At 54.8% G+C, this 21,310-nt stretch overlaps 1 protein-coding gene across 1 annotated transcript; it reads left to right on the top strand.

Moving 5' to 3' along the window:
- Nucleotides 1-428: 428 nt before the first annotated feature.
- IP6K3 (inositol hexakisphosphate kinase 3) lies at nucleotides 429-19,386 on the top strand. The gene is made up of 6 exons (XM_032849140.1): nucleotides 429-494; nucleotides 8,438-8,772; nucleotides 14,133-14,337; nucleotides 15,531-15,706; nucleotides 16,864-17,039; nucleotides 18,786-19,386. Exons 2-6 carry the CDS (start codon nucleotides 8,574-8,576, stop codon nucleotides 19,215-19,217), a joined length of 1,188 nt encoding a protein of 395 aa, XP_032705031.1. The 5' UTR covers nucleotides 429-494; nucleotides 8,438-8,573; the 3' UTR covers nucleotides 19,218-19,386.
- The last annotated feature ends 1,924 nt before the right edge of the window (nucleotides 19,387-21,310 follow it).

Raw genomic sequence — 21,310 nt, 5'->3', positions numbered from 1 at the left:
GGCAAACTGACAGTAAAATTATGGGGGAACAGGGTGGGGGGAGGGAGAACAAGACTCCCTAGCCTACCCTTACCTCAAGGCATCAAAAACCCACCAGGGGCCTGACGCACTGGGCCCTGGGTGCGCTGGGCCTGACATCCATCCAGGCAGCGGAGCTGACCGCTTCTCCCCTTCAGACCTCTCCTCCTCTGCCTCCTCTTCATTCCCCTCCCTCCTAGGCCCTCAGGCCCTGCTCAGGGCAGCCATACACCAGCTGACAGCTGGACGTGCCAGCCCCTGCCAGCCCTTCCCCAGGGTCAGGTGACCTCCCTATCCAGGCCCGTGGGCAGACCGGAGTCTAGGCAGACCTCTCCAGCGGCACTGCAGTAGACAGTGGGTTCTCGGTGCTGGGACGCTGGGAAGGGCCTGCCATCAACAGGCACAGAACAAGATCACGTCCCCCTGGACCTTCCCTTCCACACGCTCCCTGCCATCCTTCCAGGAAGAAGGCCCTGGTGAGTGCCGCCCCAGGGGCGATAGGGCAGGGAGGGCCTTGCTGAGCCCTTCATGGTGCTGGAGTGAGGGTCCACCCAGGATGGGATGACCCCACTCCTCAACAAGGGGCACACCCTGTGGAGGGGCCAGTCTTTCTGGGGGTGCCCGTACCTCCGTGTGCACCTATGTGTCTGGGGGTGCTGCTGGGTTAGCTCAGGAACACAGAGATTCTGTCGTTCACTTGTCTCCCATCTCTACCCCCTACCCCTGGAGTGATTCCAACCCTTCCTAGGGCGTCCCCGGGTCTCTAACCTCGGCTCCTGCACGGAGGCAGGGCCGGTTCTGGGGAGCTGGGACTGCAGAGGAAGCTGTGTACAGGGGCTGGAGCCAGTGATTCGCACTGTTTAACCCTTCACAGGGGCAGCTGTCCCAGGAGACGTGGACAGCAACCCTGGGGCTCCAGGAACGGCGTGTCCTGTCCTGGCAGCCCCACCCTTCCGCCAGGGGGAGGGGTGCACCAGGCTGGGGTGACGTCAGCTCCTGTGACCAGCCGTCCATGGCCTGGGTACGGGGCGCCCCCATGCAGGGCTGGTAGACCACGGTCACTACCAAGGACCCCTGCCCTGAGCAGCGGCAGAGTTTTGGGGGGCCTCCTCTCTCTGGGCTCTTCTTGGCCCTCAGTAAACCTGAGACCCAAACCTGTCTGAGCCTGGCACGGTCCTTGGGACCCTGGGAATCTAAAAACCTCCATGCCAGATTCCTTCCCCAGAGATTCAGATCCAGTGGGGCAGGACCCAGGCTTCTGCGTTTTTTAAAAGCTACCAGTTTATATCTGAACCTTTTTTACCATGAAAAATGTTAAGCCCACAGGAAAAAGTAGAGGGAGTGATATCACGAACGCTTGCATATCCTACCCCAGGATTTACACGGTTGTTTGACCTTTGCCATACGCTTCATTGACTGCTCTAAGGCTAAAGTATTTGAAGTAATTTTGGGACATCATAGCGTTTCCCCCCAAAGTACCTCAGGAAGCTCTCACATAACCCCAATGCCATTATCCCACTAACAAAACTAACAGCTCCTGAAGAATGGCCACATGGAGTTCATATTCAAATTTCCCCAGTGGCCCCCTGGATGTTTTTTATCGCTTTGTTTAGACCAGGATCCAATCAAGGTATATGGGTCAGTATGTCTTTTAAGTCCCTTTCAATCCAAAAGTGTCTCTTCCAACCACCTCTCTCCATACCCCTGCCCACCACACTGACTTCCTGAATTAAAGGGCCAGCTGTCCCACAGGAGGGTGAGAATATGGCTGAGTCAGACAGCTCTCAGTACAGAAAGGGAAACTGAGGCCCAGAGAGAAAGGGACAGGGAATCTGAGGCAGAACCAGGTCTCCTGGCCCCCTCCTGTGCTGTGCTCCCCCAGAGCCAGTTCCTTATCAGGGATCTGAGAAGCTCGTCCATTGCAAAGGGCCTGTGGCCCCTGGGACCCTGCCAGTGTGCTCTGGGGTGGCAGGCCAGGCTGAGCCAACCCGTGTCTCCCCCTGCATTCTTCTGCTCTGAGCCGGGCACCTGAATAAATTCTTTACGTATGGTTGCTATCTTGTTCACCAGCAGCCACAGGGAACAGCAATCACGTTTATGAGCATTGGTTTGTTCTGGGAAGTGAGATGAGAGGCTGGGAGGAGTCCAGGAATAGGGAACGCAGGGGATCACTGAACGCCATTACTGTTCCTTATCCAGCAGGGCTGGGACTGTGGGGTCCAGCTGCCACGGGGAGGGAGTGATTGAGTCGGGTTGTGGAGGACCATGTTCCCCTCAGCTCGGATGTGCCCTCCAGCTCATACGCCTTGTCCCCTCTTTGGCAAGACCTGTCCCTGGCTTTGGGGTTCCCTCATACTGTGAATGGGGCCAGGCACCCCACTCCTCAGAACATGCCTCCCCTTGACGCCAGCCAGACACTCCTCAGAAAAAGTAGGGTATGGTAAGAGGAGAAGAGAGAGGGACATCAACCTCGACGGTAACTTCTTTTTTTTTTTTTTAAAGATTTTATTTATTTATTTATTTATTTGACAGACAGAGATCACAAGTAGGCAAGACGCAGGCAGAGAGAGAGAGAGAGAGAGGTGGAAACATGCTCCCTGCCGAGCAGAGAGCCCAATGCGGGGCTCGATCCCATCACCCTGGGATCATGACCTGAGCTGAAGGCAGAGGCTTTAAGCCACTAAGCCACCCAGGCGCCCCGCAATGGTAACTTCTGAGCTCTTGAAAAACTGCCCCTCGGAAAGGCAGCGTCCCCCAAGCCACCGTCCTGGGCTCTATGAGGGCAGGCCTGGCCAAGCCAGGTCCCGAATGTGTTCCCTGTCGGGACCAGGGCTGGCCAGCTGTGGGGTTTGGGCCAGGGACTCCTGCTCAGGGCAGTTCTGGCCCGTCTGCTGCTGCCCTCTGCTGGGGGAAGGCCCGCTCGCCTTCTCCCTGAACAGGCGGGCTCCTCGGAGTTGGCCAGTTGCAGCCCGTGGTGTGAAGGACCAGGACCACATGCTCGCACGCACGCACGCACGCATGCACTCAGCTGCATGCTCACACGTCTGCTCCACCCATGACTGCATTTTGACCTTAAAAGGCTGTTTCCTCCTGCAGCCATGAAGTTGCCATGCTAACCACTGCCAAAACCTTCTGTCTCTGGCTCAAAGACCTCTTACGTAAGGCAGGTGGCTGCTGACCGCAGTGCTTAGAGAAAGGTGGGGAGGTGCGGGGAAGGGGGTCAGAGGTTGGGAAACGTGCACGTCTGGATGGTTAGCGGTATCCAAGATCCTGGATGCAGCTTCAAGGGGGTGAGGTCCTGAGGGAGTTGGGCAATGCTGCTGGAGCCATTATTAGCCATGCCCAAGGTCCCCAAGGACCTGGGGTGCTGTTATGAGGTCAAGACAAGGTAAGGGTCAGGGAGGGAGAAGTCTCCAGCCTCTGCCTCACCTGGAGTAGCCCTTCCAGTGGCGCTGGGATTCTGGAGTCATCTTTGCCCCATGTGTCTCCTGCCCTGACAGCAAGCTCAGAACATTGCTGCTGCTGCTGCTGCTGCTGCTGCTGCCGCCGCTAAGGACATTTGTCAGTGGCTGAAGGGCTTCTAAACTAATAATCGCTGTATTAAAATCGCATTTGGTCCTCAAACTGGAAGAACATTGGGAGATTTTAAATGTTAAGAGAAAAGGAGAGAGACAAAAGAAATCTCTCAAAGGATAAAATAAGCCCCAAAAGAAGTCTGTGTGATGGAGGAATATGAATCATTGCTCTGGGGTTGGGGATCAAGCCTTCCCTGGGGAACACTTTGCCAAGCCACATATCTCAGCCACGGCTGAGAAGGTGAGCTGTGACGTCCGCCAGGGCTCGGTATTGATCCTGTTGGGCCGGGAGGGTGGGGAGTGGCCACGCACACAGAGGGCCCACCATTCCACGGCCCTTGAGTCATTTTTAGAATGGATTTTAAAACATGGCTCCCCCTCCCCAGGAAATAATCTCATGCTTTCCCAGCCTGGATGGCCCCAGATGATACACAGGCCTCTGCCACATGAGAAACTCCAAAATCCTCCTGCCCATTATGACCTAAGCAGTTTTAAATGGTTTTTTGGTCCTCTCCTCTTGAATAGATCTAAAAAAATGCTCCCTCGGGCATCGCAAAGACATTGAATGGTACTTGTACCAAACCTCTGGCTCCAGCAGGCCTGCAACATGCACGATAGGACTTCAGAGGCGAGAGGGCAGGCCATAAACCATGCGGCCTTTGAATCTGCAGCCGACCCTGCCTATACGGCAGTCTTCTTTTGATACAAGCTGCTTCTTAATTATCTCTTCCCCAGAACACTTCCCAGCACCCCCCTCACCCCATCAGATTTACTGGGATGAGATGCTGAAGGCTTCCTTCCACACCTCACCCTCTCAGGCAACCCCCTCCTCCCTGGCCTGAGCAGGAGCCAGACAAGCTGGGCAACCCGGGTCTATGTGGCCAGGCCCCCTCTAGGCACCCCCGGTCTATGTGGCCAGGCCCCCTCTAGGCCCACGAGTGAAGCAGGCCAGGCTTACCCCCGCTCACAGCCTTCCCTCTGGTCTCCTGGCTGGCCCAGGCCACTTTCTGCTGCTCCACCCCCACCGGAGACAGCCCCTCCTCAGGCCCTGATGGCCTACCCCCCCGCCAAGACTCCATCCAGAACCCGTGACACCACGCCCACCTTAGGAGACAGCAGTACCTCTGCTAAACTTTTTAGCTAGGACTCCATTTCAGCATAATTTGTTCCCTACGCGTCCCCCTGTGATACTCATTATACTTGTAGTATCCACTGATTGAGAAAATGGATGAGGATTAAAACTACTAGAAGCTCAATAGTGCCTTGAAATGAATTTGTATTTTGGTAATCACAGAAGTGTTCCTGTACATGTGAGAGGCTATCATGCTCTGAGGGTCCTACTGCTCTGGTCTGAGGATGACGCTTGCGGTGGTATAGCGTTAGGAAGGTCGTGAGGGGCCCACGGGTGGGAGCCCTTCACCCTTGGCTCCGTGAACCCACACTACTGAGTGGCCCTCTGGACCCTGTCCACCGGGTGAGCTCCAGGGAGGCAGGCCACAGCGGCACAAAGAGTGGAGAGGGCCTCGGATGGGACCCTGGCCCTGAGGCCTTTAGAGGAGAGAGAATGTTCTCTAGCTCCCAAGTGTGCCAGTGGCCTTTGCCATCTCAGCCCCTCAGTTTCTCCACCAGAGATGGGGACTTCAGAAACAGAGATGGGGACTGCAGAGCCTGTGACCCCAGGATATGCTTCAGAGGAGCGGCTCGCGTCATACAGGGTGCATTTCTGCAGGAAGTCTTTGAGTGCCTGGTTCCAGTGGGGTCCCTTGCAACTTCCAGGCTCCCTGCTGGGCATCCAGCTGTGGGCACGAGGCCGCCAGCCTCACAAACCAGCCCCGAGTCGCAGCGGCCTCTGAGAGCAGAGATGTACCTGTCAGGCTACATACATATCCAGCACGATCCAAGGCAGGCCAGGGAGAGAGGACGCAGCAACGGCTTGCCCTCCAGGCTCCCACAGGCAGTGGCACAGGGCGCTCCCATCCGCATTATGTCAGCAGAAGCAAGTCATGGGGCCGCGCCTACCTTCCAAGGGCAAGGGAAGTGCAATCACACCACATCCCCTAAGGAAAACCCGAGTGTTTGTGAACAGCCCCGACAAGGACCACGGTCAGCCAGCTTGTTTCCAGATTACAGGGAGCTGACAGGATTTCGTAAGACCAGGTTCATGACGAACTTAGTCTAAGTTGGAGCCGGTAGAAATCTGATTGGTGGCCTCATCTGCCATCTTGCCTAAAATGCGAGCAGCAAGCTGGAACAGGGGCTTATCTTCTATAATTTCTAATGAACTCGGGTTCAGCCTGGGGCAAAAGATGACATACACACAGATTCTCAGGGAAGAAAAGGTGCCAGCTGCTAGTGATAAGCCGGAGGCACTCATCCACTTTGGCCTGGTGGCCTCTGTCCCTGTGTCTGGCATCACTGATACCATCATCTGTGCCCACTCTGGAAGCCAAACACAACTGCAGGCCCTGCTGTCCGCGACCTTCCTTTCAGAACAAGGGCAGGCTGGCTGTCACCCGGGCCCCGTGGGGCTGCACAGACACAGACAGCCCCATGGGGCCTCATTCAACCACCAGCTGGACAATGGGGCCCATCAGAAATTTCAGCCCTTGAGTCTCCTGGAGTGAGCCCAGAGTTATTTCATTCAGGATACAAGCCAGTGACAGGATAGGATGTGGGGCCCTGGGCCATTTGTCCATGACTCCTGGGGAAGGGGGCTTCTAGCTGAGCTCTTCTGGCTGGGGGCATCTCACTCTCTCCCCTCCCTCCCTCGCTCTCTCCCTCTTCTCCCTCCCATGGAACACCAGGGCAGGATGCTGAGTGAGGGTCCAGCTGTGGGGCTATGGAGGGAAGTGTGGGCTGGAGAGAGGACATTTGTCTCCCTCTGACGCACTGAAGGGAGACCAGTGTACTTAGTGAGGGTGTCAGAGGGGGCGTAAGGTCCTGTCTCAGGCAGGCACCTCACCTGCCTTCCCAGCACCAGAGCTGAGTCAGTCCTGAGAATAACCCACGCAGTGACAAGACTCAAAGGGTGGGGATGCTTGGGAAAAGGACTCCACAAAGGAATGCTGTGCGTTCTGTCATCTGACAGAGCATCATGACAAGGCTGTGGCAGTGGGTGGGAAACCAAGACTCAGACGAGCATTACCAAGTTCATCCCAGGGGCCTCAGCAAGCTAGGCCACCTGGGTTTTTCTCTCCTACCTTCCTTCTTGCCTTCACCACATCTGCCAAGTACGACTTGGTTTGCCAAGCCACTGGGCTACCTTGTCCTGTATCAGCTTGTTCCTGCACTGATTTCAGATTTGCCTCTGCATCTAGATGCCTCCTACTGACTTCTCAGCTCGTGGAACAGGCTCCAAGTGGGGCTCCCTCCGTGCTATCTGGGAGCAGACTCGGGGTGAGGCCGAGCCTGCTGCGTCAGCACAGCCCCTCGCCATTAGGCCTCAGGCTCCCCCCGCCCTGGCTGCCTGGCCCAGCCACGCTAACCTCCCCCGTCCTGCTCTGGCCACACGTGCAGCTCTCAGAAGCCTCGTCCCGCACCCAGCAGAGCAAATGCACACACCAGGCAAAACACCTCCCCTTTCTAGAGGGGCACTCTGTGGCCTGAAAAACAGTAGCCAGTGAGAGAGAGAGAGAGAGAGAGAAACCCCTGGGGGGCAGCAGGGGGTCTCTCTGAGCTGGGGTCCTGAACAAACTGATAGGCACTCCACGCATGGAGCTGGCTGGCCATGCTCATGGTCTGCACTGAAGGTCATTTAGAGCATTAATCATGTCCAGGGCTGCCTAGCTTGGTGGCATCTTTGGCCGGGAGTCCAGCGGAGGAGAGAGTATTAATAACTTGGCGGTGATGGGCACCCCTGTGGCAATGTCCTCTCAGACAGGACGGGACGAATGTGGCCAGAAGAGCCTCCCCTCACAGTGTCTCCTTGGGCACTCTCCTGAGACAAAGTCAGGGTGTCTTTTGGGGATGTATTCCCAACCCAGGGTTCCAGCAAGCCTGACCTTAGGGAGGAAAAGGGAGCGGCAGGTCGTAAGGAATGAGGCCCCAAGACCAGCAGTCCCCACTTTCCTCCTGCCTTGCCCCTGGCCTGCACCAGAGCCCAGTCAAGGCAGTGCAGGCCCCACTTCCCTCTTGTGCAAAGTGGCGGTGAGAAACACGGCCTTTCTTCCAACCCAGAGCTGTTGGGAAAATATGACCACCAAGGCAATAAGGCTAGAAATAATTACGACAAATCACATTTATTGAGGACTTAGCTCTGGGCCCTCAGCCAACCTTTTCATGGGCTTTATCTCAATGTTGTCCTATGTCCATAAAGTACTATTTCACTTTACAGATGGGGAAACTGAGGCCCAAAGAGGTTTGGTAACTTCTCAGAGTCACATGGCAATTATGTTGTGAAGACGTGACGCAGACAGGTGTGCACAGCTGTGCTGACAAAACCCAAGCTTTGCTGTGCACCCCAGGCCCCTGCGAGAGGCCAAGCACCCTGACACCCTGACACCTCTCCTTGGGCCTGCGACCAATGTTCCCCAAAGCAGGCAGGAAACACGATATGAGGAGTTAAACACAATCTCGGCACTCTGGAAGCCTATGGTTGTGTGTGTTATTTGATTTTTCAAAAAATGTTAAACAGGACGGATTCAGAGAAGTCTATCTCTCATCCTGGCTCCCCAGAGCAACCACAGTACCAGTTTCTTGTAATGGATTACTCTAGAAGTGACGGAAGCCTTTGTACAGTCTTGTTCAACTACCAGTGGGTCGTGGCTGGGAACTGCGGGTCCTTCCACTCCTCCCAGGACCTTGTCTCCCTCACACCATTTCTACCTTCCTCCTCTGCTTTCCAGGGGCCCCCTCCCAGGCCAACAGACAGAGGGACAGTTGCGCTATGACGGGGATCAAGGCCACTAAGGAGACAGCTGAGCCCCACTGACGGCCCCGCCCCCTGTCTGGGAGCTGCCCAGGCCTTCCTCTCGTGGACACATGGTTGTGCAGGACAGCACAGATGCTGGGGAGGCCAGAGTGGGCGTGCGGCTAGAGCCCTTCCTGCACCAGGTTGGGGGGCACCTGAGCGTGATGAAGTACGATGAGCACACCGTGTGCAAGCCCCTCATCTCCCGGGAGCAGAGGTTCTACGAGTCTCTGCCTCTGGCCATGAAGGGCTTCACACCGCAGTACAAAGGTGAGTGTCCCTGACGGCCGGCTGCGGCTCTGTGCGCCATCGTGCTGCCGTCGCAGGCCAGGCTCCTGGACGCCCCCCGCATCCCCCACCGCCTCCCCAGGTTGCCATGGAGACAGGCCCCCTCCCCACAGCTGGCTGGCCCTCGATGTCCTAGTTTCTCTGAACTCTTCAAGCCTCCAGGCCTGGAGTCTAATACCATTTGGCATCCCTAAAAACGAGCTCAAGCTACTAGGCTTCGAGGAATTGAGCGTGGAGTGAAATGATACCCCAGCCCCACCCTGCTCTTCTAGGGAGTCTGCTCTGTGCTTCAGGGGTGCCATGGCTGGGTCCTGTAACTGGGGCTGGGGAAGACAGGGCGGGCCAAAGCCTCCTGCCCCTCCGTGGAGCCTCAGGCCTGGGTCAGGGAGTGAAGGAGCAGGGACCTGACATGTTTAGGAAACGAGAATTCCTCATTCTCACCTAATGGCCAAGCCAGGGCCATGGGCTGCCCTCCAGGTAGAGCTGGGGAAGCGGGGCACGGAGCTGTGTGTGTTCTAGATCTGAGTACAAGGTGGGTTCAGGGGGGTGAAGGCTGGCTGGGGAGGGCCGCCACCTGTGGGGCCCTCTGGGCAGCTGGCCAGCATCCACGAGGCAGGCTTTTTGTCCACACCCAGCCTTCAGTAAATGCGGCTCACAGGGCTCAGGGCAAGACTGCCAGCTGCGAACCCCTCAATGGGACAAGTCCCCAGAGAAAAGATCTCTTTTAAAGGTTTTTAAATGTTGTGACTACAAGCTTCTGCCCTCGAATATGCATCTGCAGTAAAAGTAATGATAATATCCAAATAAGTCAGTCAAAAACTTACTCGCATTTCAATGACCAAAATAACCAGGAAAAATGGGGCCTAGCTCTGTGGGTGTTTCTTAGAGTGTGCTCTGGGACTGACCAAGGCTGGTGTAGGGGTTCACATGCAGATTCCCAGGCTCCCTTCTACCCCTGTGAACCAGAACCCTTGGGGGCAGGGCCCAAGAATCTGTATCCAGCATTCAGACTGAGACCCATTGCTGGGGGCCAAGGACTTGAGCCCCAAGCACCGCTTCAGTGCCAGCTTGCCAAGACCTTCTGAGAGTCTGAGATGAGGCCTGTGAGCACCACACGCTGGGAGAGAGGGGGGCGGGTAACTGGTGTGCTGCCTGTACAGGCCTCCCCTGGGGCCTCTGGGGCCACAGGCCGGGGTTGCCCATCTGTTGTGGGTCACTGCCCATGTCGTCAGAGCACCCACTGGAATGAATGTCCTTTCACAACGGAACTCAACCTAGCAAAGGGGTGGCAGGACCCTGCTTGGGGGGGCCTCTTGCCAGCAGCATTTCATGCCTGTTGGACATGGCTCTGGAGCTGAGACAGATGGCTGGGGCGGCCACAGGCAGAGCAGGAAAGTGAAAGAGGCTGCTTGGTCTCCAGGACCCCATCCCGACGCCCTCCCTGGGTCCTGTCTACAAGTGCCCATTCCTCTGCGGGAGGAGGGGGAGAACAGCACCCCTCCTGGGCACTCTTGGGCACTAGTCTACTGTCCGGACCCCTACTCTAGCCTGCCTCTCAGGCTAGGTCAGGGGGTCATCTAGCCCAATAAGGAGGGGATGTGCCTTGCCCAGAGTCACTCAATGAGTGACCTCAGGTCAGGGGGACTTGAATGCCCACAAGGCTGCCACAGGGGGTTTCCCCCAGAGAGGGGCTGTTTCTGTAGTGGCCACTGTGTGCCATGGAGCACAGCCTCTCCCTTCTCACTGCCCTGCACTGTGATGAAATCAGAGAGCGCTGGGCAGGGACGTCACTCCCAAGGCTAGCCTCCCCATGCCAGGAGCTTGCCCGGACCTTTTGCTGGGCTCCTCGGGCAGGACAACATTTTGGACCTGCATCTCTCTGACTCCCAGTGTACCTGTCAGCTTTGGGTGAGCAAAGACATACTCCTAAGTCTGGCTGGTTAACAGACGAGCCAGATTCATCTTATACACGCCGGCAAATAAATGCTCTCATGAGCTTAAAAATAAATACATGACAGAACATTCCCAGAGGCTGGGGAAGCTGCTTGGCCAAGCCGAAATTGCTGAGATGCTCTGGGCATGGCAATTGTGGCAGTAAGCACTCTTGTCTGCCCGGCTGGTGTGACTGCAGGCAAAGCTCTGGCTGTCCCCCGCTACCCCCGGCCAGGCAGAGGCGGCAGAGTGTGGGGGGCCCATGTCCCTCCAGGCCTAGCTCCCATGGACACACAAAGCAAGCCGGAAGGCAGGCTGGGACCAACACAATCTTGACTAAAAACCAAGCCGAGCCCCAAGGCGTCTGGATTCCACTGACCGGCTGCTTCGGTTTAGAGAAGACAACCTGAGATCATCTGCAAGGCAGAGATCTGCTATGCGTCTTGGGCTTCAGAGCAAAGTCTGGGCTGAGCTGGAGAGAGATGTGGGAGAGGGAGGAAGACAGATAGGTGGAGACACAGAACCAGAGGCGTGAAGGAAGACGAGAGGCAGGGACACGAAGTCTGGCTGGGTAGCTCTGACAATATGAGAAATAGAAATGATTTTTGGATTTTATTGGTTTTTGGTTATTTTGCACCTCTCCTCGCCTCCATTTATTGAGACAGTCAGATCTGATGAGATCAGACAAGAGCTGGAGCCTAGAGAAGCAGGAGAAAGTCACGTTTCTTGTCCTTCCAGGGAGGCCTCCTGGGGCCGGGGCTCCCCAAGACAGTGGTTTCTGGTGAGCGTGTCCCAATCCCACAGTCCCACAGCAGAAAAGGCCAGAGGGTGAGCCGAACTTTACAAAAGACCGAAAAGGGCCATGCCCTTGGCTTGCGCACGGTCCTGGGCTCCCCAGCAGCCATGAGGCTCCAAGCTCCCCAAGGACAAGCACAGAGGCTAGCGCGCTCTCCTTTCCCCACGGTGGAGGGGTGGACTCTGGGGCCAGTGCTGGCTTCCAGGTTGGCCCTCCCCGGAGCAAGCAGAGTGGCCCTCCTGCCTGAGGAAAGAGGAACGGCAAGGGAAACACCATGTCCTTGGGCTTCTTGGCACTCCCACCCCTCTGAACCAATGACCCTCTCAAAACAGGTTTCTCTGTTCGCTCCCATGGAACAGAAGGGCCGAATCAAATGTGATGAGGACACAGCAGGAGCGTTCCTCATCCACACACAAGTAAACACAGCACGACAACGCTGGAGTTTCCCATTAAGTCCCTGGCTCCGTGTTACAGCTTGTTCCCTCTTCCATAGCCATGTCCCCTGTGGCCTTTCTCAGAGCTCCGCCCCTTACTGTGTGACCTTGGGCAAGTCATTCCATCTCCCCAAGTCCCCATGACCACGGGCAAGGGCCTCACAGGCTTGCTGTCACTCAGTGGTAACAGACGAACACGACACTGATTAGCACTACTGCAGTTCCTCCCCCAACCTGCCATCAGCCCCCCATTCTCCCAGGCGGAACCCCGGGGTTCAGGTAAACGACAAAATTCCAGGTTCAAGGACAGTATTATTAGTCGTATCATTATTAATTCACAAGATTCAGGGGCCTGAGATGAGCTGAGGCAACGCAGAATTTTTTTAAGGAGCTGGAAAGAACTGAATGTCACTCTCGGGCTGCGAAATTAGGGCACCGGGAATCTGAGATGACAGGACTAGCCCAGAGAGGCCGCTGAGCTAGGCACAGATGGCCCTGAAGAGCGACTTGCAGAATTAGAGAGCAGCCCTGTAAATGAGCGTCTGCACTGACCAGCCTGGGCAGGGACGCAAGCAGGGAAATCAGCTGCCTTGAGCGCTGGTTCAGCAAAAATTACCACTCGCGCTGAGAAAGTGACCAAGTGGCAGGGGAGAAAATAAATACCTGAGGGGGACCTGATCACATGCAGCCCACCCAGGTCAGAGTCCCAGCAGGCAATGAGCGGTGTGCCCAACGGGCTTTAAATGAAGAGGGTTTTCAAAAGGACGGCTCGTAGACATGCACGTGGGATTAAGGGAACTGGGGGCGATGAGGCACGCAGGGACCAGCGCCCCTGAAAGGCTGTGACCACTCCTAGGCCTGAAGGGAATGGGGTCACGGACCCAGTGAGAGGGAGGCCACAGAGGGACAGGATCATGCTGAGGCAGGGAAGAAACCAGTGGGATAAACACCTCAATCTTTCTCTGGCCCCAGGCCATCTCCTGCCGACATCCTTCATTGGCCCAGCCCCTGGGAAATCAGGGGTGCAGAAGCCACTGGTGCACTTCACAGGGTCAGCCTGGCAGGCACAAAGCAGGGTGGAGACAGGTGCAGGGTGGCCTGGAGGGAGAAGGAGCCACTGGAACAGTCAGGGATCAGCTGCAGGAAGAACAGGGAACCGAGGACTCCAAAGCCACCTGCGGGGCTATCTCCCCTGCCACCGCCAAGAGCATAGCTCCACCTCCAGCAGAACTTGGGTGAGGCCGGGCACCCATTTAGAGCGGATGCTGAGCCCTATGGGGGAAGGCCTGGACTGTGCCGCCAGAGCAAGAAATCCAACAGGGGTGACCACGGAGCCGCTGACACGCGTGCCAGACCTAATTACCCAACCTGGCCCCTGTCCCGGAGAAGCCAATTAGTACGTTTGTTCACTGGGTCTCCTCACACTCTCCACGCTCACAAGCAGCGACCGGAGCGGGCTGCTGTGCCTTGATTACAAACACGATGGGCAGGAGTTACCGTAGCTGGAGAAATCCCACCAGCCTCCTGTTTTCTATCAGAGAACCATGTTCCGTCAGTAATATTCATGGGCTGTGGGTCTAACTGAAGGAGATGGCGGGCATCCGTGTTGAAGCCAGGATGGTGGGTAGGGGAGAGGTCTAAAGGATGGGGACAGAGAGGCTGAGCCCAGGAAGGGTGTCTGAGGCAGGCTTCCTGGAAGAAGCTGGTCAGAAAGAACAGGAAGGGAGAGAAAGGATGATGAAAGAGGCACAGGGAAGTTATGGGATGGACCCCAACTTCCCTCACGGCCTCCCTGCGGAAGACCGGCTCTGATAACCCCGGGTTGGACCCCACTGGAACAGCTTTGTTGTGCCTGGGAAGGTGCCAGTGTGTACCAAGGCACCAGAAGGTGAGAACAAAATGTACGGGACTGGCTTTGTTCAAAGCTTGAAAGGGCAGAGAGATTCAGGGAAGGAGAGCTAACGCCGACCAGCCCACGGCTATTTTCTGTAGGCTCCGCGGCCCTGGGCTCATTTTGGAACAGTCCCCGTAGCTCTTCCTTGAGAGAGCAGTTAGGGAAGGGGGGGGGGTTGATCAGTGCCCTTAAACCGCAATTCAGAAGGATGTCACCCCTTGCAACATGTCCACCAGGTAAATTCCATCTGGTTTCCCCCCTTCCCCTCCCCCCGTGTACTCTGCAGGCACCATCACGGTGCACCTCCAAAAAGACAGCCGAGGCCATCTCAGCCTGGTGGCCACCCCGCTGAAGGAGAACCGGGGGCCCTTCAAGGTCTCCACGGAATCGGCGGCAGTGGCAATATGGCAGACGCTCCAGCAGACCACCGGCAGCAGTGGTGGCGTCCACCCCCTCGTCCAGTGGCAGCTGGCTCACTCACTCGAGGAGAGGTGAGGGCCGCATGGTAGGATGACAGCTAACCTAGCAGGGACCAGCTCTGCTCCCACCTGTGCCAAGGTCCACAGCTTCCTGACAGGGCCGAGGACATGACACATTCCCAGGAAATCTCCTTCTAGAAACATCCAGGCGACCAAAGGAGGGCATGAGTTTTCCTTTATGCAGTTTCAGAGGGAGGATTCCACAATGTCTCAGAAGCTGCCACATATGCAGGGTCCTATAGGGAACAGACATTTCAGCACATACTTGTTTAATTAAATACTTATTTTACGGAGACCGTGCAGTGTCTCCGGGTGGGGGTGGGGGAATACAGAAACCCCAAAAAGTTGACGCAAGGGAGAAATGGCTAATGGCAGTCCGAAGTCACCTTTCCCCAGCAGTCAAGAAGGGACGAGGAGAGAGGTCAACACAATCCCCCTGCACCCCCCACCCCCACCGTGGGATCTCAGAGACCAGGCAGCTCAGGGCACCCAAGTTCCCAGAGAGGTCTCCAGAACCTCTCTGATAATGTTAGCTGACCTTCCTCAGATGAAAAGGACCCCTGGGGACTTATAAAACATTTATAGGAAACAAAAGGGAGCTAATACAATGAAAGTGCCTCCTTTCCCCAAGGAGCACAGCAGATCTAATTACGTCTCTTGGCTCTGCATCAGGAAGCAGGTACATATTATCTCCATTTCACAGATGGGGAAGCTGAGATGCAGAGGACTGGAGAGAGGGCAGACCAAAGATCCAGGATTCCCGGCCCTAAGGGCATTTTGAGGTCTCAAGGAAATAGTGCCACAACACACTCACAGCCTAAAATCCCAGCCTTCTGATTCCAGGCAGGGTTGTGGTCCCCACACTGCATCGCCTTGAGAGTGCAAGAGGAATCCAGATCACTTACAAGTGAACTTAAACCACCTCAGCCCTCTGAGGAGGCGCCAGGCTCTAATGAATTCTTCTGGGGTTTGGAGAGACGTCCTGCCAGGGCTGCAGTGTGGCCTGATCTGGTGCCCAAGGCCTGAATGGGGCAGCAAGGGCACTCTAAGGCCCTGTAGGCAGCGTGGAGAGCAGCCAGGGGCTGTCCCCATCAGAGCCCAGCCCAGGAGAGCCCTGTCCCAGGGACGGGCACCTACCCCCAGCCCTCTGGCCACGGCTGCTGGCCATGGCTGCTCTGACTGCCGTGTGCTTCCCTCTCCCACAGCCCGGCCACGTCGCTCTCGAGGTCCGAGTTCTGTCTCAATGCCCCAGTCTCCAAGCTCGTGGAAGACGCTAAAGGGAACCAGGCCGAGAGGAGGAGCTTTAACCCGTGGGGACTGCAGTGCCACCAGGCCCACCTGACCCGCCTATGCACCGAGTACCCGGAGAACCAGAGGCACCGTATCCTTGCCGGCACTCCCTGCTGCCTGTCAGAGGCCGAGGCGGCGGGGGAAAGTGGGTGACAAAGACAGGCAGACATGGGAGCAGGGGCGGGAGGGGGAGACACAGACATGGGTGCCAGGACAGGGGTGGGCAGGGAGAGACCAGTGCAAGGAAGACATCGAGGCACAAGCCCTCAAATCTGGGACCTAGAAGACATCTGATCCCTCCAAAAAATAAAAAAAGAAAGAAAAAAGAAAAAGAAAATCAGAGATTATGGGGGAAGTCGGACTGGGAATTAAGCTGAACACAGTGCCCATGGCCAGGCCGCTGGCTATGTCGCTGCTCCCACCTGGGCAGAGGGGCTGGGCTGAGGGTGTCTGTTGGCAGACAGGAATGATGACAGCCATGCTGGGTGGGGGTGGCAGGAGGCTCAGAGGGCTGGGTGGGTTCCCCACACCCCAGCCTCCCTTCTAGCCCTCCAAATTCTCCCCGCAGATGTCTCCCTGTGGAGCTAATGGGGTTGGGGGTGCAGTGCCCACTCAGGGCAGTGCCTGAGAGGGAGAATCTTAGGGGAGGCACTCCCCCCACCACTTCAGGCTGCCATGTTCTCAGTGAGTACATTTAGGCTTGAAATACCCCTTTGTCAATGCTAGGCTCCTTCCTGCAAACGGGTGACTGGTTCCACAGTATTTACTAAGACACATCTGCAACCCTAATCCCTAAGAAGCTTTTGCAGGATAATTACTCCACTGAAATTAATATCCCTGCAACTCATCTCCAAAGCTAACATCAACCCACTTCTCCCAAAAGGTACTGGCCCATTCAGTGACTCGAGGTTTTAGCCTTATGATTTTCTGCTGTAAAATGTAAATTGGGCATGGCCTGCCAGGGATTTCGCGCCTGCATTTAAATTTCAACCTCGGAGCAGAAAGGAAAAGGAGAAGAAGCTCCCGGAGTCATAAACTCCCCCTAAATAAATGGACTTTTTAAAGCAGCCTGCTAGGCTAATACTTTGCATTCCTAAGAGGGGCGATGGGCTTGTCCGTGCGGAGCAGGGGGAGAAGGAACGGCACTCCGGAAAGGGGGTCCCGGGCAGTCATGGGGCCGTGCAATCTGCCTCCATGGGGGCCGCAGCCTCCCAGTCCACAGAGCCTTCCTGAACTTAGCCTGAACAGGGTTTCTGCTGCTGGAAAATGTCGTGTCACAGTACAAGCACCCCTGTATCCTGGACCTGAAGATGGGGACCCGGCAGCACGGAGATGACGCGTCAGAGGAGAAGAAGGCCCGTCACATGCACAAGTGCGCACAGAGCACCTCGGCCTGCCTGGGTGTGCGCATCTGTGGGATGCAGGTAGGCGGCAGAGGGTCCGTCGTGGGGCTGGGGGTCCTGGCGTGTCCACTGCGGACACCGCCACCCACAAAGCCAGCCACACAGGAGGGTTTGCGGTAGGTGGAATTTCCCAGGGGCCACGTGGGGCCTGTCCACATGGAGAGCAGACCTCTGGTGACAGTGTGTGAGCAGGGGCTGGGGAGAGAACAGAAAAAGAGCTTCTCTGTGCACTCCGTGGCTTCCTTGGTCTCTGGAAGGGTAGAGCTGAACACTCTCCTTCTCAGGGGCCATAAGGCACTCTGCTCTTCGAATTCCTACTCCATGTCTTCTGGAGTTTTTTTTGCTGTCTGTTCTGGTTAAAGAAGTGGGAAGGTCGTAGCCTGCTCAGCTGAGGCAAAGGAACAGTTAATTTTTTTTTATTGCCCAGACTCTACCCCATTTTTGCAGCTGACGTGGCTCATGGCAGGGGCTGCAGAACTGGAAGAAATCAACTTTCCCCCACTCGTTCGCTCTTACCGTCTATCTCCTCAAAGCAAAACCAGACACTGATTTGATGGTACACGTTGAGGCTTTCCTTAATTGAAACTGCCACCCCTTGAAGCTGGAAGTGGAGTCTATAAATTTGTTGCACAGATGTCCCTCGGAAGGCTTGGAATGCAGTCCTCAAGAGAATGGAGTGTGATGATTCGGGGTGTAAACGGAATCTCTCTCCGGACCTCCAATCTTCTGAAAACGATCTGATTTATTTAGACAGTGACAACTGTCATGTGTTTATGATGGCTAATTTAACAGCCCATCTCCCACCCTCCAAAGCAAGTCTATCATAGCTTTCTGATTTTTTTTTCCTACACTGGTTTTCCATACACATACCATGTAATCTGAAGGCGGGAAAGACTTGAGAAACTGTCTTGGCCACGTATGGGCTGCCCTTCCCAGGTGTGCCAGACAGAAGTAAGCCAAGTCATGGCCACGCCAGCCACTGGCCTCAGTACAGCCTCTGAATGAATGGGAGCAGCTGCCACTGTCCCCCCCATCAGCATCTTCTCCATCTGCTTCCTTCTGGTGGCCAAGACATGACAGGGGAGTTGGGGGGAGAGGAGCTGGTGCCAAGTAGGAGCCACCAGCCCCACAGAGCTGCTGCGAGCCTCCTCCCTATTCCATCCAGGCTCCCCTCAGTGGCACTGGCTGCTGGAAAACCCCATCCCTTCCTCATCCAGCCTATCTTCTTATTGTTTTATCTTCAGTCAACCCTGCTCTACCCCAAAAGCCGTGACGGTTTCCTTAGAATCTGCAGAGAAAGGACTTTACAAACTTTACTGGGGAAAATTGAATCTAGTTGGCTTTCCAAGGCCATTGGCTGCGATCTCAGATTCCTGCTAAAGCGTTCTAGCTTGGGTTTGCTAATATTTGAATTGAAGGAGGCCAGGAGCCAGGGTTTAAATCACGATTTGGAGGATGACACTGGAAATTCACAGCAAAGGCGATCCAGAGCTTTTCGTTATGGGTGGAGGGTCACCTTCATGGGGTGAAGGATATGTAGACCTTGGATTCCTATTAAGGGCTTGCAGAGAAAGCATTTTAAAATGTGAAAGTTCCCCTGGCGCTTGATGGAAGATCATCCTTCCATTCATTTCAGCCATTCCTGCCCTGCATCTCCCAGAAATCTGTTTATATATCACGCTAGCTTGTAACCCTGCAACTACAGCAGTGGCAAGCTTTCTCTTGAGTTGGCAATTTTTCACGTTTTCTTTCTTTTTTTATTATCAGGTTTATCAAGTTGATAAGAAGCACTTTCTCTGCAAAGACAAGTACTACGGAAGAAAACTCTCTGTCGAGGGCTTCCGACAGGCCCTCCATCAGTTCCTGCATAATGGAACCCGCCTCCGGACGGAGCTCCTGGAGCCCATCCAGTGCCAGCTCCGTGCCCTCCTCTCGGTCATTAGGAGCCAGAGTTCCTACCGGTTCTACTCCAGCTCTCTCCTCATCATCTATGATGGGCAGGAGCCACCAGAAAGGACGGCCCATGGCAGCTCTTCTGGAGGTGTCAGCAAAGTTGACATCCGGATGATCGACTTTGCCCACACAACATACAAAGGCTCCTGGGATGAGCACACCTCTTACGACGGACCAGATCCAGGCTATATTTTTGGCCTAGAGAACCTCATCCAGATCCTGCAGGATATTCAAGAGGGAGAATGAGGCTTGTTGGGCCTATCTGTATTTTTCTAGAGTATAGTTCTCACAAGGGACCTAGTGGTAGCCAGGGTACTCCAGACACGGTCAGACGTCTTTTTGTGATAATGCTAGCCACATTCAAGAGCCACACAGGGCAGAGGATATTAATGGTTGCTACAGAAACCAGCTCTGGAGGTAATTTCACATCCGCTGGCATCTTCTGCTAATGCCGGTCATCCAAGGCTGGACAGCCAGAGTGAAATGGCACCATCGTGGAGTACACTGGAGGGCTGTGGCATGAGGGAGAAGCCAGCGTTACAGTATGATTCTAGAGAATTTGCGTTGAAAAATGCTTTTTTGTTGTTGCGCTGACGTCTTGGCAAGCTGTGAGGCAAAAAACTCTACTTGAAGAAGACCAGAAGAGTGAGGTCATGAGTGTATGTTTTTTTTCTGCTCACACAGGCAGCCCACCCCAAGAGCAGACAGAGCTCACGAATGACTGTCTCTTATCTTCCTAGGAGGCATTTCGGTGGGGCGGGAACACATGGGACTGATCTGCCCGTCTCGCCAGCTTCCTACCCAGGGTCTGAATGGGCAAGGGCAAACCACACACAGTCCTGGCAAATCAAGCCCCTGGGTTCTCCATTTCTGCCCGAGGAGATGAGGGTATCTTTCTAGACTTCCGGTACCTATTGGAAGTGATGCCTCTGTCCAATTCTGGCCACAAACCAGCTCTAACCATAAACCGCAGTTCTGGTGGGGAGGGGGCTGCTGAAAGGATGAGCCATGCTGTTAAATCACACTGTCCGCTTTCTATTTATTTATTTTGGGGGTGGGTTGGGGAGTCGGGAGAGAGAAGCCTGAAGGGCCAAGCAATCCAGGCGCAATGTTTACAAGACTGGTGGACAAGTGTAAATATGGAACAAAGAGCAAACAGTTCCAATTAATTCCTTCTTCTGCAGTGTGGAAACCTATTACAATGCCCTTGAGTCGAGCACTAAGATATGTTACCCAATTAGGGAAATAAATTTGTTAATAAAATTGCTGAGGTCACCAGTGATTATTTGGTGTACCTTATTACCCTTTCTGTTTGTTTATTCTGATCATCACACTGTATGGCATTTCCACTTTACGGGTGACTAGAACAGTTCACCGATCTCCTGCAATCCTTTGGGGATCCCGGGGGGAAATGGGAGCTAATCAAATATTTCCATGTATCTACAAGGCAGGTACCAGACCTCATAAGTTGTCCTTTTATCTGAACTTTCTACAATGCAAAGTCAAATAATTTTTATATTCTCCTGGCTAATTACAATCAACCTTCGAAAAAGCCACACTTACAGAAGGAAAGAGTCCTGAATTTAAAAAAAAAAAAAATTTTTTTTTTTTTTTGTTTAATTGTAGGATACATTATATGGATTTCGAAGCAAGTTAACTTCCCTAATTATGTTTGGCTGAGGTAACGGCATGATTAATTTGCATGTTCTGCACCCATGATGGGAGAACTGAGTCAAAGTATGTTGGGTGGCAAAAAGGAAGTCAGCCGAAAACTAAGTATTTGCTAATGACAAAATGGAGCCCTAAATATTGCTTTTACTAGGCTACTTCCTTGCTTGAAAATCTGCTTCAACTAAGTCCAAAGCTTCTGCTTCCTGGCCCCGTTCTCAGCCCTGGGTGCTGTGGGACCTACCTGAGGATGGGGGTGGGGGGCAGCGGGGGGCAGGGACGAGCGTCAGCTAGAATGGAAGTCTTTTAGGGCTGGCTGGCCCATGTCCCTAACTGTGCCACACTCACTCTCCTGGCCCCATCCATGTGACCCATCTTCGCTCAGCCCCTCCTTTATCCAACAACGCCCTTCACAGGAGCCCTTCTCCCCACTCTGCCAATCCCTCCAGGCCCAGACCAAACCCCCACATGCCCCAGAGGATTTCGCCAACAAAAGTGCAGTTTGCTACGAGGCGCAAAGCTGGTTCTAGGCTGTGCTTCCCAGACCCCTGGGCTCAGAGGGGTTGCTGCTGTCTGGAAATGTGCACAAGGTTTTCCTGACTCAGCTGAATGAGTCCACCCAAGCACTGCAAACCCAGGCCGAGGGGGAAGAACAGAGAGGTACGAGAAGA

This window comes from Lontra canadensis, unplaced genomic scaffold (genome assembly GCF_010015895.1).
Source record: "Lontra canadensis isolate GAN:19392208 unplaced genomic scaffold, GSC_riverotter_1.0 scaffold219, whole genome shotgun sequence".
NCBI classification, from domain to species: domain Eukaryota; kingdom Metazoa; phylum Chordata; class Mammalia; order Carnivora; family Mustelidae; genus Lontra; species Lontra canadensis.
The sequence above is the reverse complement of the archived record's forward strand: the minus strand, read 5'-3'. Positions and strand labels throughout refer to the sequence as shown.